We start from the raw sequence: 18,374 nt of genomic DNA on the forward strand, positions 1-18,374 counted from the left end.
TTTTGCTAAGCTCATCACCCACAGGGAAATTTTAGGGGAAGAGCCATCCCTGGCATCAGACCTCGTATAAGAGCTTGAGCTGAATGCTTTTCTAAAAATGGGGCTTGTTCTTGTCTTTTGAAACAACAGCTGTTAGTGTGTTCAAAGAGAAATGCTCAGAAAACATGTTGATTTCCTGCAGGGAAAATAAATCTTTAGATTACAAGTGTTTGGGCCCAGATTTTGTCATTTCATGTAAATATAGAATTTCAAGTTCAAAAAATCAGAGGGAGAGCAATCGTGTAGTAATTAGCATAATGTGCAGTAGCACAGGGTATGGTGCAGCAGGAGGTTATAAAGTTTGATCCTTTCTAGCTTGAAGTGTACTAAAAGTAATTCAAAGACTAAAATGCACAAAAAAAGGTCTGATGCTCCAGGGTAACTCAGGAAACAAGACAAACATTCTTCAGTTGTTATTACAGGCCTGAACACATGTAAAACCTCAAATCATGTTCTGTCATATATATTTTGAAATGTCAAAAGGTGTTATGTGCGCAATCATAAAATAACAAAAAAAGACATGAAATTACAAATGGAAATTAAGCGCCATAAGTGTATATTTCTTGAATTTGCACACTTTTTAAATTTCCTTCTAAATTTGTCTTTTATAAGGTATATGAAATCTGATCTGGAACAAAATTTATTCAAATTCTTCATGTTATTGCCCACAGACTGGAAATATGGAATTCCAATTAGCTCTATCCTAAATGCCTGTACATTAGCCTTATTCCTGCATAATGAAGCTTTTTAGCACTGAGCTTCCTAGCAAAAACCTCCTGGCTTCTCAGGAGCTACCATTAACTTCCAGGCTGCCTGGAACAGTTTCCAAGGCTCTGCCACCTCCTACCACTGACAGAGCTCATGCAATGAGAAGTTTTGTTTCTGGTAGCCAGTAATCAAAGCCACAAAGTACTATTTTTTATGTGAATCTACATTCCATTTAAAGTTAGATATCTCCCAACATTTCCTCTCTTTTAAAATTCCTTTGTGTAAAGGAATGGATATTTCAGGCCATAAAAGAACAATGAGCACAAATATCTACTAGTGTGCTTACAACATTTTCTTTTGAGAAGGGCCTCTAAACACAGTTTTGTAAAGGTATTTACATTTCCTAATTAACATATGCAACCTGCTCCAAATAAAACAGAAGGAACAAATGCAAAATAATTAGAAACACAAGGCAAAACATTCCAGAAATCACTTAGTAAAATAGCAGACAAACAAAGCCACTTCTCCATTCCCCCAGCAGTGCTGAATGCTAGCCTAAGAAGCTGAGCAAAAGACACCTTATCCAAGACATCTCCTCAACCACTGCAGAATCAGCACTTGTATTTGCCTGTACATTTTTGAGTCTTCAAAAGCCTGTGCACTGTGATAGGCTTCAATTTGCTTTCAAACTGAAAGCAAGTTAACAAATTGTATATTGAGTATTTATTCCAAAACAAATCCTAACATGCTGCAGCCATCATTAACGATTCAATGGGACTGACTGCATTCAGATGGATTCCAACTGTTCTCAGGAGTATTTTATAAGTTAACTAATGCAGTCTGCAAGTTAAAAAAAAAAAAAAAAACCAAAAAGAACCCCAAGGAAATATCTTCAGTCACTCACAGACACCGGGAACCCCTTTGAGGTTTCTTCTACCTTTCCCCCGATGCCCACGATTAGTCATGTCCTTGGTGAGTAATGACACATCCCTGCATGCAGTGTTTGAGACAAAATGAGCAAAGCTGGAAATATGATGGATTCTGTAGAATGAGAGCAAATTAATTCTCTCTAGAGACTCTCTACTTCCTATGATCTATGAGACACTGAACAACTGAATAAAGAGGTAGAAGACTCTTTATTGGTGGAAGAAAGACTACGTATTTTTTGAAGTAGAAATTGCTAATGCTTGTGCTTTTCCCTTTGTGTTTGTTTCAAATATAAAGTCAATCTGATAAGAAAAAAAGCATAACAACTATTTAATGGTCTTGTTTGAAAATGGTTGCCTTGTTCCTATATTAAAATAGTAAAATCTCGTTAGCTGGTAAAAAAATTAAGGAAAAAATGCAGCTGATAAAACAAATCATTCTTTGGGCTGAACAGAAAAATCTCAGGGTAATTCAGAACATCCAAAGTTAGTTGAAGAGTTAAAACAACTACTCCTCTTTCTGCCATTTTGCATGGATCCTCTGGCATTTTATTGTCTCTTCCTCACACAGTTGTGCTATGGCATGTTTCAGAGTGGTTCCCAGAAGAAAGGTAGGAAAACTTGCAGATCAACTTCCACTTTCACCTGCAAGGTAGTGGTGCATATCCCAGTGTTCAGCACAGGAAGAATATGAATGTAACTCACTGCACACTGCTATTCAGCTTGGAAGGGAAAGCATTTGCAAGGGGGAACAAAGCAGCAGCAGACTCTTCTCTCTTCATCCCTGTAGGAATGCTGGTGCTTACTCTTCCCCCATCAGGTGACCTCAGCTCATCCCTCTCCTTCCTGCTGACACTGTGCTATCTGGATTTTGCAGAATCTGATCAAAAAAAGCACATTTTACACTATAACATTGCTGGTGAGAGCTGAGATAACACTGGCCTCCTATTTTTCATCTTGACTGATTGCATTTAACAGCCTGTCCTGTTATATATGATTTACTGGTACTTGTAGAAGCACAGGAATTGGCTGGGTGAATTTTTTGAACGATGCTTTTGATTGTCTTTAATTTAGGGGCCAAGTTGGAACAAGCTGCTCAAATGAATTCCTTATTACCATTGTCATTGCACTCAAATTAGGATATTTCTTATGCATGTCATTAAATAATAGCCAAGTAGAAATAGGAATCCCATAACACACACCCCTCAAAATCTGTAACAGGGCATAGAAAATATAAAATCCCACAGCCCTCTGATTTAATAGACAGTTGGGTGGCAGATCCAGCCTGGCGGACAGAACTGAGTCTCTGAACATTGCCATCTGCAGATATTCCCCCATTTTAGAGGAAATTTAAACCAGAAAATTCATATATGTATGCTTCAAGTACTATATATTTTAATCAGCATCTGTGGAAAGAGGAAGCTTACATGAATTTCATAGCTAGATTATGTTTGCAGAGTTCCTGATGGAGAGCTGCTTTCACCTATCATTAAACAAAATATGAAGCAATATAGAAATGCTAAATTTTAGTTATGTTATCACTGTACTTCCCAAAGTAGCTAATATATTTAAGTGAAATTAAAAGACCTCTCATTTTCTAGTCAAGTATGTGTATTCTTTTCCCTTTTCTATAAATTGACAGACATGTAAATATAAAAAGGGCTGTGCAATACACTGAAACCTAATTAAGTGCACTCTTTTCACAGAGCTGTTGAAAGGCCATCAGTTCATGCCTGCAAAACAATTTGCATGACAACGAACTTCCACTGCTATTGTCCTATGCCAGAATTCTTTTTTGATCATCTGAAGTACAGCATCATCTGCTGATGATCATCACAGCAGAAGCTGAGTCTATTTTCATTCATTAAATATTTTTATTCCCTGTAGTCCAATGTATTTCACAAGCACTTTTAGTGAAATATCAGGAATATAATTGCTCTTGAGCAGTTGTGTCTTTATTTTTTTAAGTGAAAATTTACAGTTCATGTGGTCTTCTCAAAAAACATCTAATACATGAAAGCTTTAATGTGATTTTTGATGGCTATTTTGATTCATTAATATAGGTAGATATTTTCATTTGTGAATAAATTTACTATTCATACACAGATAAAATTATGTACGTCTCTGAAATGAAAATGTAATTTTTAAAATACCTGATATTGCAATATTTCAAAAATATTATTTATATTTAAATTACTGCCATCGTCTCTGTGAAATAATTTCTTCCTTACATAAAATATGCTGTGTGCAATACACTTAGTGCCTGTGCTCCTCAGCCGTAACTGTGGAGTGCTCTAAGCACTTCAGTTTACTAAGTGCAATGTCTTGCACAGGAGGTTGGTCAGATGATAAATATATATGCAACATCAAGCCTATAGAAATCACTCTCCAAAGCATACCTAAACAGAAAAGTTTACATTCTGTAGGTGTCTCTATCACATTGGGATCTAGACCCAGTGTTCATATGCTATTGCAAGAGAGGCAAGATTAGAACTGCTAAAAAACCATTGTCTTCATAATTTTTTTGATTTATTTAAGCCTTTGCTCCTATCAAATGCTTAGCATTTTGAGGAACTGTGACACTGTTTTAATTTAAAAAAAAAAGAAAAAAATATCAAGAATTGGCCATAGATATATGATGCTAACTTGGCTCATAAAAAATTAAAACAGGACATTGTGCTATCATAGTTTCTTTTGCTTCTGTCTGTTGTGTATAATGACAATTTCCTAAACTTGTCAGCTGCCCCTGTTTAGGAACTGTGTCTGACTGCTTGCATAACACAGGCAGGTAACCCTACTTCCATATTTAGTTTCCTTCCAGAATAAATCAGGCAAGTTTATGACATGGTAATTGCCGAATTATCCTTTCATCCTTATCTTGACCCATGAGCCTTTTATTGTACTATCTCCCTCTGTCCAGTTGGGTTGCTGAGTACCTGGTGTCCAGCCAAGGTCAAATCACTGCACCAGGTAAATCTGTCTTGAAACCAGGTGACAAGAACTAGCAATTCATAAAGTCTTTGTCTCATATTTTTCACTGACATTTCCTTCCCAGCTCCATTTCCAATGTGTTATCAAACCAAATGGAACTTATATAGAGATGAAACACTGTTGAGTAAGAGCCAGCTTGGATGAAATTATTAATTTGGAATCTAAACTGTTAGATCTAATTTGAACTTGATGGAACTGGTTATTTGAGACATAACTGAATTGAGCAGAAGGAGAGTTTAGGCAATGAAACAATTTGGAAACAAGACAAGTGGTTTTTTTTGCTTTGTTTTCTTGCCTCCTTCTTCCTCTCTGAGTGAAATAAACAAAGATTACTTAAACCTAGAGGCCAGTATTGTCATCACTGCAAACATACCTAGCGATGAATTATCTGCTCAATGGAATGCTTTCCTCTCTAAAGCAATGCAGTGTTTTCAAAAACTGCTTGTTGAGAACCAACAATATATACAATAAATCTCTGGCATGTGTAGTTAGGGACAGTAAATGCCTTCAATTCTACACATAACTCACAAAATGAGATTATAGCTGTGTTGTTGCCTCTGTTCAAAAGAGTCTATGGTAAATGGAGTCCAAATGAGCACACAGCAATGGGCTCAAGGATGGCATGAAAATTAATTAAAAGCAAGCAGTAAAACAGCATCACAGCAAGGTTTCTGCATTTCTTGCCTTAAGGCAGGTGGTGTTTGAAGTTTGGAGCACTTACCAGCGGGTGCTGTGGCAGTTTTTGGTGCTGGCAGTAAGCTCCTGCGTGGTGTCACCGTGCTGCTCGATACCTGTGTCGTGCTTTTGCTGCTCCCCTTGGGAGCATCCTTAGAAGGTGCAGATGCCCTAGGGGTGGTCTGGTCTTCATTTCCAAAGGTGGAACCTGCAGGAGACCGGAATTGCACTAATTATAACTCCATAAAAAATGTATGTGAACTGTGGCATACAGACCAAACTTCTATCAGCAATTATAATCCACACTGACACATTCTCCCTAGCTTGGAATAAGTGACATGGGCTTTCTCCAGTATAAACCCTGAGGTAGAAATAAAGAATTCCCAACAACTTAAATGCAAAGTCTTGGCTGCTGTTACAGTCTGATTCCAACAGGAAATTAAGACCTCCTCCCCTTTGTCTACCTCTATGAAGGTCTGTGGCTACAACACTCATAAAGAAACCAAGGAGTTCCTACATATATGGGTAGATGAGTTTATGGTTTTGTAGCTGCTAGAGGAGCCACACCACACATTCACCTTATCACTTGGAAGCTGCTGATGTTCAAAATAGAAGGGAATAGCAGGACTCAGTGGTGCAAAGTTTCAAATTCCCCTGCTCAGGCAGAGATTTCCCACAAAAAGACCTCAGATCACACACAGACATTTGAATAATAAGATAAAGAACAAAGAAAAAATTCTGCCTTAACTCTCAAATCCACTTCAGTCATGTTCTCATAACAAATATTAGGTTACCAAGTTTTACAACTTAAATTGACCTCTTTCAAAACTTTAAATGTGTTTGGTGTCCTCCTGCATTTGCCATCTACAGAATAATGACATCCTAGATTCCTTGTAGACATAAGGAAAACAATATTTTCTTAAAATTTGAGAAAGACAGAGTTGGAGTGTTGTTTTTACCTATCTGTCTACAAGGCTTAAGAGGAGTAAAAGATTACAGCAGATCTGGATTTAAACATTTGCAGAAGAATGAGCATTTTGTTGGAAAAAAATAGTGGAGATAGTGCAAGAAATACAAAGGATGTCAGAAAAGGCTGATAATTTTTATTTCAATTGTTTTAAAAGATACAATATAATATTAGGTAGTGCCTGCAGGAAAATGATAGCCGCATCTCAATAATTCTCCAATATTTTTAAGACATAGATTTCTTGAAAGTGTGCAAGTAAAGAAGAGTTTTAATCTTTGCCTTTATTACTGAAAATCCACCAGAGAAAAAAAAAAGCAGATTGGAAAAGAAAATCTTCTTTCTAGTAAAGGAAGAATATTTCTTTTGGCTCTGAAAAAACAGCTTTAAGTTTTGCTGTTTCTTTGAGGCTGCTTGCATATACATTTTAATTTAAAGTGCATATCTGCATTATAAATGGACTTCTACAAACATATTTGACCCTTCCCAAGCCACATTAAAAACTCAAAACAGTGTAGTGTACTCTGCACAGGAACAGAAAGACCTGAAGCACTTGTCACCTTTACACAGCTCTACACCTAACAATCCCTCAGGACATCAGGGAGAGTGTTGAATATCCAAACTACATGCATTTTTCACGTGTGTAACAAACATTTAAGTTTATGTGCTGGATTAACTGTGACAAAACACTGCTGACTTCCATAAAGTCACAACAGCAGAAAATCTGGCCCAACCTAGCCCTATCTCCTCTGCAGCTGTGCACCAGGGCATCTCTTCTGCCAGGTGCTGGGGAATGCTGCAGCATGTGTGTGCACCTCAGCTGTCTGCACCACACTCCTGAAGCTATTCCTGGAGTGGTCTCATACATATGCTTACCCAGTCAGCTTGGGTAGCACCACTTGTAGAAATCTTTTTTCTTTTTTCAGCTATTTTTTATAAGTTTCCATTGCAGAAGCACTAACCTTGAAGAGTAAATTATTCTTATTATTTGCAGAGAAACAGAGTTCAAGTGTTTTCAAGTGTTCTTAAATGGAAACCCTTTATTCTCAATTTTAACATTCATTCACTGCCCTACAGTGAGGAGTGAGGGAAGAAGTGTGAGGCTGAGAGGGAGCAGGTGCTCCCTACAGAGTCTGGAGAAGACCATGGGGAAGCAGGAATTTCCCAGCAGCTTGTGGGGAGGACCATAATGGAGCAGATATTCACGCTCCACGCTGGCACAGGTGGACATGGCCCAGAGGAAGCTGCATCCATGGAGAGCCCTCACAAAAGCAGGGCCCTGGCAGAAGCTGTGGGCCTGGACATGAGAACCACACTGGAGCAGGTTTATCCTGCAGGACAGCAGCCCTGGGTAAAGACCCATGCAGGAGCAGGAAGAAGTGTGAGATGGAAGAAATGCAGAGAGGAACTGTAATGGACCAATGCAACATCCATTCTCCTCCCACTGTGCTGCTCAGTGGGGATGTGGGATGGAGGAGGTAGAGGAATTGGGAAGGGAAGAGTGAAGCTGAGACTGGGAAAAAAGCAGTGGGGGGAAACTGTTTTAATATTTTGCTTTGTCTTTGTTTCACACCTTTTAATTGTTAACATATTAAATAACTTTTTCCAAGTAATTTTTTTTTGCCTGGGACAGCAGGTGATAAGTGATCTCCATGTCTTTGTCTCTACCTGTGGTCTTATTCACATTATTTTCTTTCCTCTCCTGTACAGGAGGTGAGACAGTGAGACAGCAGCAGTGTGGGTGCCTGGCAGCCAGCAAGGGTCAACTCACCACAACAGCAATATCAAGACACCCAGGATTTGCTGAGATAAGGTCAATGTTTCTCTTAAGAGACATTGTCTCTCACTTTGCTCTTCACTCACAAATGGAGATTGGAAAGAGACAGTGGGATAAAACAATGTTGGCATGTACAATATGCCCCAAAAAGCAAGTGTTTGCTGCTTCCACAGAAATCACTAGGGCAGCATCTAATTCCCCACGAGCAGAGGTAGGCAAGTTTCATCTTGCTAGATATAGTTTCCAGAGCTCATATAGCATTCAAAGAAGAAATTAAATAGGAGAATGTATATTTCTCACAATCTAGGAGGAAAATAAAGATTTTCATTTACTTCAAGAATCAACTTACAGGAAAATCAGAAAGATTATTCATCAGATGGCCCATCTGTTAGTCCCTCATGAAATAATGCCTCCCACTATAATCTGCAGCAGGTGAATCAGTAGCATCTGCCCATGATACCATCTCTTATTTTTCAGTAAAAGCCTGTACAGAAACACCAGATGTGCAGTGGGTGAACAGTTTCCAGGTGACCACATCCTTTGCTGTATTGTACCTCTTCCCTCCTAGTCCTCCACTTTGGCATTCTGTCTAAACCAGGTGAGACTCTACTTGCCTTTGAAGCACCTGGTGAGTCGTCTGGGGGCTGCTACATAAAAGGCCTGGCATTTTTGCAGATTCTGTGCTCTATGAGGAGTAGCATTGCTGACTTTGCAGTAGAGTGGTTAACAACCTATTAAAGATCTGCTGGGGCTGAAGGCCTTCAGCCTCACTTTTATCATCTCCTCACTATGAGCCCCAAGGAATCCTACTCTTCTGCTTCTGAAAAAAAAATTGGAAAGAAGAACATTCCTTTGAAGACTTGCAGCTACTTTGAAAAGTCCCAGCTGCAGCCATTCTTCCCCTACACTTGTTTGCCAATAGCCATGGAGAAATTAGGGCTGGGAACATATTGTAGGCTGCATGTTCGAAGAAAACCATGACCAAAATCCCACTGGCTCCTAGTGTCTTTGAACCACTCTCTCTCAGTATCTGTCACCACTGTTTTTACCATCTGGCTGCAGCTCATTTCAGGGGCTGCTCACCCTCAGAAAAGGAAGACTCTTTTGTATGTGTCACTACGAGTCTGTGCCTCTTGTAGGTGGTCCTTTTCTAAAATTATTTTAAAATTTGATAAAAAAGGATAGAAATATATATGATAGTACGTAGTACTGTAAAACTAGCAGGAACATGAATGTGGAGAATTTTGCATTTGATGAGAGATTAATTAGGCCATGTTGTGTGGCAGGTCTTGATCTGAGATGAGACAATTAGAGGAAGGGCTGTGTTCTGGAGCTGCACATCTACAGATTTCCCTGTCTGCAGTGAAGGGCAATAAAGTCTCCTTTTGCTGGAGAATTTGCTCTCTAGAAAAGCAGCTTGTTTGACAATGCCTACGGGTCTGTGTCTTGCTGACAAACTGCAGAGGAGTTTACAGCATGAGTGTAGCTCCCTGTCCTGTGGGCTGCTATGTGCAGCCTATGACACTCAGAGACATGGAGTGAGTTTCCAGCTCTTCACAGCAGGTCAAGCATTCCTGGTGCTGGCAGGAGGCTTGGAGCTCATAGCTCCTGCCACTGCTGTAATCACACTCAAGACACTAGGAACATGCTGGCGTTGTGCATGTTCACTGAAGGACAAACATTTACCCAGGGTTACAGGAAGGCCTTTCCAGCATAAGGATCCTTGGACACTACTTGATGCCAAGTTAATGACGATGAAATTGTGCCTAGTTGTTGCATCAGTGATCTCACTTAGCAATTCTAAATCACTTCCCACTCACAGAACTGAAGAAGCTTTAAAAAAGGATTTGAACCACTTTCCATCAAGGAAACAGCAGAGACAGAGAAGTGAGCAGAAAAACCTGATGATGAATGAGGCTGGAAGGACTATTTTTCACCTGCAAAATACTGGGATGTATTATTCCTCTGGGTTTTACTAGGCTGCACTTTTGTGCCCCACTTTTCAAGCAAAAGTACAAGCATAATGTGAAATTTAAAGTCACTGCCATGGGGAATGATCTAATAAAAAAAGTACCTAAACATCTGAAAACAATCAGGTGATGCTTAAAACCAAAACCTGCAAGACATACTTTTCACTGACTTGGGACATTTGCCCTTCCTTCAGTTAATGCCCATTCTTTATTCCTGATTGTTACTTGTGAAGTGGTAAGTAAATTTTGTAGAATGATTACCAGATATGCAATCTGTCAAACAAGATTTTTTTATTCCACTATTTTAAGAGTTCCTGTTTTGAAGTCCAGTATGGTATATTTCAATATGAGGTTTCACAGTGTAATTTTCAAGAGACACAATTGAACATTCAGCTCCGTAGATCAAGCTGAAACAAAGCTATGGACCAAGAGGTACAGCGTGATCATTAGCCCTGAGGACTAACCATCTTATTAAGATGTTTTGATAGTACATAAGATTACTAGCTGGCTAATTGGTTTTTTCTGTCTTTGCAGAGAGAAAGTGCCTGGTATTTCCTCAGGCCAAATATTCAAGAGATCAGGCACCAGCTCATGACAGGTTTATTTTCCATCCAGAAAAGAAGATGCTTAAGAATCGATGTCCACACAATGCTTAAGCCTAATTTAGCTCAAAGTCTTTTTTCCCAGTGCTTTTTTTTTTTTTGGGGGGGGGGGGGGGGCTCAGACAAAGATGTTTGAGCAATAATTCCCTGTAAAATACTTATTTTGTGCTGATCATATTTTTTAGAAGTCTTTACATTAAAAATAGAAACTTGAATTTTGAAGTCAGGTTAATAATTCAGGTTAATGATCTCCACCAAAATAAGGAGCCAAATTTGCAGTTCCTGTCAGCACAGATTTAGATAGCTTTCAATCTTTTCACTGCCAATGATTACCTCTGAGGCAGCCCTCTCACTGATAGGGAGGGAGTTTTGTGCCCTTTGTGCCAATTAATCATTGATGATTGATGACTACTGTGATCAGCCATGGCTTTTGTACATTAACACACCTGTAAAAGATTGCTGCATGTCCATCCCTCTCCCCATGCCCTCCAGCCCTAAAGCCAAGCACCTTTCTCCTGTGTCACTTGCTGTCAGATGGCCTGGGGCCCCTGGACCTGGCTGTGCAGAAAGCTGTTGGGCACCTGAAGGGTGGGAACCCTGCAAGGTTGACCACCACCAGAAGAGCTGCAGAAGCAGCTCTGTGCAGACGCACTGACAGGCTCTTCCTCCACCTCCAGCTGCCCTGACTGCTTCTGCAGTCAAAGGCTGTATCCTGCACTTGCAGCTGATCCAGGCAAGCAAAAGGCTGAACTGGCACAAACTCATCTTCAGTGCCCTTCATTCATAATAGATAGCAGAAATACAGCCTTCTGCTGATACACCCCCTTGTATCAGTGCTAACTAATTCATTTCATGTCACCAAATAAAATATATATTTTAGAATCCATCTATATTAATTTCTTACTTGAATGGAGCCATGTGCTGCTCCCTCCTGAAGTGTTACAGGCCTCATTGGGCAAGGTAAAAATTTTACCACAAAGTAAAATCTCTGTATGTACTACGGAGAATTGCAGACAACTTGCTGACTATGCCTGACTTTGGAATCGCATAACCCATTTTATTTGGATTCTGGTGAGATGTTACACCTCTGTCAGGAAAGATGAGCATTTTATTATGTAATAAAGTCTGTATATTGGTGGTGGCTTTGCCTACCACCAGCGGATTCTACATCTGCTTGGCTAGCTGACAGCTTTTGTATGGCTGGCTAATAAAAACGCCATAGGACATGAAGACAGCATTGTATTTTGCTGATCAGTTGTAATATTTGTCAGAAGGGATAATATAAGTTTTTTGGAATCATGCCAAAGATACCTGGGTTGCACAGACATTTTAAAATGGGCTGCAGACATCACTACCTTCGGAGAGAGAAGTCTCCTGGCATTACTTGGAGCTGAGCCATCAAAGGTCATTCATGACCAAATCTTCCCTGCAAACCTTCCTCATTCATTGTATGACTGATCACAGTGACAAGACACATCCACGTCAGGAATACTCCATTGCAGTATCTCTTATGTACTTGGAGGAGCTGACACAGTAGAATTATATACTGGGGAAATGATTGCTTCTCTAACTGAGAAGAGAAAAACATACCTGCTGTAAGCCTCTCCTCTAGACATAGGATTAAGATTTCTAACAGGTCAGATCAGAGTAACCTGATCTTACTCTGCAATTACTGAAGCCTATCAGTTAGCTGTAGCAAGGGCTGGTTCTTAAAATCTGAGACACACTTGAAGGCAAGCATGTACTCATAATGTTTTGGAAGCTCTTCTTGCTCACACAAGTTAAGAACATATTACATATAAGTCAAAGATTTACATTCCTCTAAGATTCTTTTTGGGAGAGTAAATAATTAGCTATATCCAAGCAAGAGGTTTTCTGGGATCCTGTGTTCAGTAAATTTACAGAAAATAATTGTAATTGAAGTATGGATTTGTAAGAAAAACAATATTTGATCCCAGTGAGGGCAATCAAGGTGTTTGTCTTAGGTGAAACAAAATTTTGACTTAGGCTGAATGTTTTAGGCAAAAGACTACTCTCTATACCAATCAAAAATCCCGTGAAGAAAATCAGGAGCACAGATTTACTTCAGGTGTTGTCTGACACGTCATGCACTGTCTTCCAGAGGAGATGGATGAATACAGGTCCAAGGGCCACTTGTCCCCCTTGCTTCCCAGCAGAGTAGCCCTCTACACCACAAAATTCCCAGGCCCTGTAGAGGTCTCAAAGTAACACCAAGCACTGATGGCATTTTTACAAAGATACATATACAATCCAAAGCCCTCAGCTGCCAGAATGACCCTGGGGATCAACAGAGGATGGCCAAAAGTTAAAATAACCAGAAAGAAGATGAAAATAACATCCATTTTCTACTACCACTAAAGCACTAATGGCAAGTATCAGCCTAGTTAGGGGGAATTTTCCTGCATAGGAAGATTTTGGTGTTCCTTGGTAGTCCTTCGGGCTCAGCACCCACACTTCTAGAAGCACCAGTTTTGTAGCATGACTTGTGCTCATGACCATCTGGTTTTATGGCACTGAGCCTGCTTCTGAACTGGCATACCAAATCCTACAGGGCACAGGCACCCATGAAAGACAGAATTAGAAGTGACATCTGCTCTGCAAGAGGTTCCTCCTGCTGGCAAAAAGTGCCAAATTAGAGACACATGCTTTATTATAAGGAGTGACATCTGTTGGCCCTCATAGCACTTTGTCATCAATAAATGCCTTTTCCCTGGAATCACTGCGTTTAATTTGCTTGAATACTGGCTTGGGGTATTTTGACACTTAAAGGTATATATAATCCTTGGGGAAGTGTTAATGACATTCCAACAGCGATAATGAATTTCCACCAGTTTTAGCAATCCTTGCTGGTTGCCACAGCTCAGCAGACTAGGAGAGGTTAAGCCATGCTCTAACAATTGTCATTCAGTCCTGCTCCTTCCCTGCCAAACCCACAACAACACGTGTGCTATGGTTTACATGGAATGATGCTAGATCAAAGAGCTGGTACATGTGTCTGACTCTTTATGTGGCATAATGATGACTTCAGAGCATGTGACACAGTCTAAGGAGGGGAGATGTCATACTGAAACTTCAAGGATGGAAGAGTCTTAGAGAGTACCCAGTTAGTCACTAATTAATTGCATTTTATGAGCTCAGGCACAGATCCTCAAAGCTGCTTATGAACTTATCTCCTATTTCATTTCACATTCAAATTTAACTCACTGTGCTTATTCTTAATCACCATCTCAGCCCTGAAGGAGTTTCAAACCCACAGATGTCTCCATTTCAGAGTATGAAGGATGCAAGCAGCTGAGCAGAACCTCCCATGAATGCTGAACAGTGCTTTGATTGGAAGAAAAATGAGGTGATTGGCACCAAATCTGTGCTTTGGAAACAGCCAGGGAGTTTTCTAAGCTGTTCAGAGCAGCCAGTTGCTGTGCTCACATCATGTTCATTCTCTTGGACAACATGCTGTTCAAGAAAAAACAAGTGAACCTGCTTTTCCCAGTTAATTTTCACAAACTCCTGTGTAAGTAATGCACAACACATTACAGTGCACAGTACAGTACAGTGCTGCTCTGAGCTGATTCCTGTCTAGATCTGTGTTTTGTGGCTATTTTGTATGCCGTAGAGAAAAAAAAACACCAAACCTATAGCAAAATATAAATCTGTAAGAAGTTATTTGTGTAGTCCAGAATTTCAACAGTCAGGAAACATATTTTAGTTTTTTAACACGTGCACTGGCTACATTGTATATTTTAAGACTCCAAAAATAAGTTTGACTTGCAGAATTCTGCTGATGAAATGTCTTCCTCAAAAAACGTCTTAAGCTGTTCAACCAAACTAAGGTGTTTTTTCTAATAAATATTGTCAGTTATGAGGAGCCTAGGTATAACACTGCAATTCAAAGCCACCAGGAAAGAGAGACACAAGCAAAACAGTCTTCTGTTATAAATGGCATTATCCATGGAGGATAAACACACATTTTTTATGATGTGACCATTAAACATTTTCTTTATCTCATGTTTACTAAAATCAATGCCTTTAGTATATGATTTTGGGCAAAATTCAGTTATTTTATGATATGGTAAACTTACAACTAGCAGTACTAAATGCTGTGACCTAGTGATCCAGCTAAATAAGTTTTGCAAAGTGTTTTATCTATGATTATATTTCTATGAACTGGAGTAATCTAAACCAATTGACCCATAATATTTTGCAGGGTTCAGATATTTAATTGCATTTATTTCACAAAATGAATGCTCTTTAAAATATATAAAAGTAAAATTATGTTGAAAACCGCAAAGGTTAAATAGATTGGGTAGATTCTTAAAAAATGGCAGTGACCTTACAGTATAAGTAATTAAACTTTTCTAGTTGGTAAAGTATTAACTTTTGTTCATTTGATCCTTTTACAGGCTTTCCCCCTCTTCATACTTGAATGTATCTGAATGGCAGTAGCAGAATCAAACTGAGTGGCTTCTCTTCATTACAATAAATGCTACTGATAAGAAATAAAATGTCAGACTATTTCTCTGGAGCATGCACAATTGGTTTCCACAGGCACAGCCATGGCACCTACCAGAGTACTGTGAAATGCTCCTCAAGTCTTTCCTAAGGCAAGTACTCACATAGTCTGTGCAGCAAACAGGAGGAACTGGAATTCTGTGACCACTTGGAGATTTATGTGTGATAGGAATTACAGGAACTTGGTGGGAAAATTCCCAGGACTAGGAAACCACAGTGGATGGCTACAAACTCTTTCAGAGTGATATAAAGGGAAGAAGAGGACATGGAGTTGCATTTTCTGTAAAAGAGAAAGTGAGCCATAGAATACTCCAGAGTTTCGAGCTCTGGTCCTATAGATCAAAAACAAAATGGAAAAAATGGAGGAGTTTTGCAGGAGGACCATGAAGAATATCAAGGGCTCTAGAACCTGCCCTACGAGGAGAGGCTGAAGGAGTCAGCTCTTGTCTGCTTTGGAAGGGAAGGCTCAGGGGGGACCTGATCACAGTATGCCAATACTTGACGGGCTCCTACAGAGAGGACAGGGGCTCTCACTTCACAAGGAGCCACATGGAGACAAGAAGAAGGTACAAGCTGCACTGGGAGACGTTTCATCTTAACATAAGGAGCAATTTTTTTACACTAAGATCAATCAGACACTAGCACAACCTCCCCAGCAACATAGTAGAGTCCCCATCACTAAAGTTTTTCAAGATGCGACTGGACAGGGTGCTAGGTAATCTCATCTAGGCTCCCTTTTCCACAGAATGCTGGATGGGATGATCTAAAAATTGGTTCCAACATGAGTTATTCTGTGATTCTATGAAAAAGGAATAATCAACAAAGACCCCCAAATTCCAGTGCCAGGATAAAAGTAAGGACTATAGACCACTATTTGGTCAGACAGTTTAAATATAAATTATGGTATTATAATACCAGTCTGATTACTTAGAAAATCTACTCTTCAGAGGGCAAACACAGCCTGGGCAGCCAGGCATGAAGTTCCCTGTCTGACTGCAGCACCCCAGTGGTCTTACCACATGCTCTGGCACCAGGGAGACTTCTCTGAGTGGCTTTTGTGGGCAGGTGCTGTGTTTTCCTATGTCATCAGGGTATCATTGAAATGAAACAAGTTATAAAAAGTAATGAATCTGTTCCTGGTCTTCTGCACCAGGGTGCAAATTCTCCCAGGCTGGATCCATGACTGCAACATCCATTTTGGCATGATATAATACTGTGTGGATTGCTCCTGGCCTGGCTGGGACACCTGATAACACTCCTTTATTGGACAAGATTATGCCTCTAAATCCACTGCTTTTGAAAAGCAAGGTCCTGATGTTACAAGGAGAAATAATTACCTGTGCCCTCGCCATTGGTCTTTTTCTTAAACAGGACCTTTGAAGATAAATTCACTTGCCCATCTCTGGCATGTGGAAATGGAACTGCAGGACTAATGAGAAATACCCAATTAACTTCATCTCCATATGGATTGTTTGGTATTTAAGACTTGTAATAAAGTATTTTAATCTTACATTTAATATAAGGGTTATTGAGTAAAGCACAATTTCTCATTTTATACTATTTTAAATCCAAATATTTTTTCAAGACACCTGGAATTATCAACAGGATTGAGAACAGGTTTGTGTATGTGGGGAGTGGGTAGGGATGTTTGTAGCATCCCATGAACTCTCTGCTCTCAGTCAATTCCCTGTGAATGAATGCAAATTATTTTAAAGAGCCACAAGGTACGGTTAGGAGTAAAATCTGTAGCATTTTATACCAACACAAATAATATCCTTTTGTATATCAGGCACATTTAATTAACTTTACATGTATAGTACAAGTGCAGAAATATTAAACCAAAGTGTTGTCTACTGGAAGATTGTAATTCAAGTGATTTCCCTAGTACTTCAGTTTTAGGAAAAGGTCTCCAAAGCTCTGTACTCTGGAGGAGGAGTTGGATAACTCTTAGACCTGCTAACAAATGGCAGAGGCCACAGGAGAGTCTAAGTATTAGATCTTCCTTTGAGTTGTGTTGCTGGTTCTGCAGAGTTTCCTTCTCCTCCACAGTAGCAGAATCTGACAGGACCCTCACATAGCCCTGGGTGCTTTTCTTATATTCCTGAATCCTGAAGGCAAGTGGTTATGTAAAAATTTAAGTTGGTATTGGTGTAAAAGAATTACACTAATATGAAGAATAACTTCTATTTTTTTACCTCCTTCTTCAGCACTTATATGTAGCCTGAGAGTATCTTCAAGATCTTCCTTTTAAAGTAATATCCTGGGTTTTTCTGAAATGGCATATGCCATAATAGCACAGCACACTATTGTGATGACATGGAGGTTAAAGGTGCATTTGCTCTAAGGAATGCTTAAAAACCTCCTCCATCTCTCAGTTAAACATGAACACATATCTCAGGACACCTGAGTTCTAGTCCCTTACATTTAAACATGAGGGTGGTGGTAGAGATTTACAGCACTGATACTGAAGAAAAAGGAGGTTCTTAGAGAAGAGTTTTATTGTTCTGCAAAAAGGCTGATTTTGGACAGAACAGCATGTATATTATTTGTAAACTCCTTAGGATCTGGGAAACAAGACAATGCACCAAACCCATCTGTCTCCTTCCAAATTTCCGAAGTCTCATAGATGAAGGACAGAGTGGAAGATAGAGCTGAGGCTCTTTGAAGAAAGGATATTATTCTTTACTGCATCAAAATTAGAAAACAGGTCAAGAACATATAAAGTACAGCCCTGAAGAGAAAGACTTGGGGGTCATGGTGGACAAAAATGATTGTCTGAGAGCAAGAAACACTACTAACCCTAACAAGACACACATGGAGATAATACTTTATATTACAGACCATATGTCTCCTAAGTGAAGCATAGTCATTATTAGAAATTAAGATCCACTCCACCAGAATCCTAGCCTCAAAAACAGTCAAGTGGCTTCTCAGTAGCTGGGAAAAAGCAAACAGCTTCATCTTTTATGAGTGGTAACAAATTTTTCTTCTGGTTTTACATAACACAGTTTCATGAACTTCCTTTGGAGTTTGTTTTGGGTTTTTTTTCTTGTTTATACAATGAAAAGACAATGGAAAGCCTGAAAAACAATAAGGATGTTTTCAGATTAGTCAACACACCAGATAGTGCTGGTTTCTCTGGAAGGTTTGTGATTTTGTTCAAATCTATAATGAAATTTTAATTGCTACACA

General features: G+C 39.4%; 1 protein-coding gene and 1 long non-coding RNA gene across 11 annotated transcripts in view; both read right to left on the reverse strand.

Annotated features, from left to right (window-relative positions):
• The window catches only part of MTUS2 (microtubule associated scaffold protein 2), a 273,605-nt gene that overhangs the window by 58,453 nt on the left and 196,778 nt on the right, over window positions 1–18,374 (reverse strand). For all 10 annotated transcript variants that reach the window (XM_021541972.4, XM_077781450.2, XM_021541971.4 and 7 more), the window contains one exon: window positions 5,386–5,547. In XM_021541972.4, the coding sequence (XP_021397647.3) occupies window positions 5,386–5,547 (162 nt within the window). The remainder of the gene's footprint in view (window positions 1–5,385; window positions 5,548–18,374) is intronic.
• LOC146768713 (uncharacterized) overlaps window positions 10,759–18,374 on the reverse strand; it is a 56,798-nt gene continuing 49,182 nt past the window's right edge. The window contains exon 3 of the long non-coding RNA XR_014955530.1: window positions 10,759–18,347. This is a non-coding gene — a long non-coding RNA (uncharacterized LOC146768713). The remainder of the gene's footprint in view (window positions 18,348–18,374) is intronic.

Source organism: Lonchura striata, chromosome 1, assembly GCF_050655825.1.
Source record: "Lonchura striata isolate lonStrDom1 chromosome 1, ASM5065582v1, whole genome shotgun sequence".
Taxonomy (NCBI): Eukaryota; Metazoa; Chordata; class Aves; order Passeriformes; family Estrildidae; genus Lonchura; species Lonchura striata.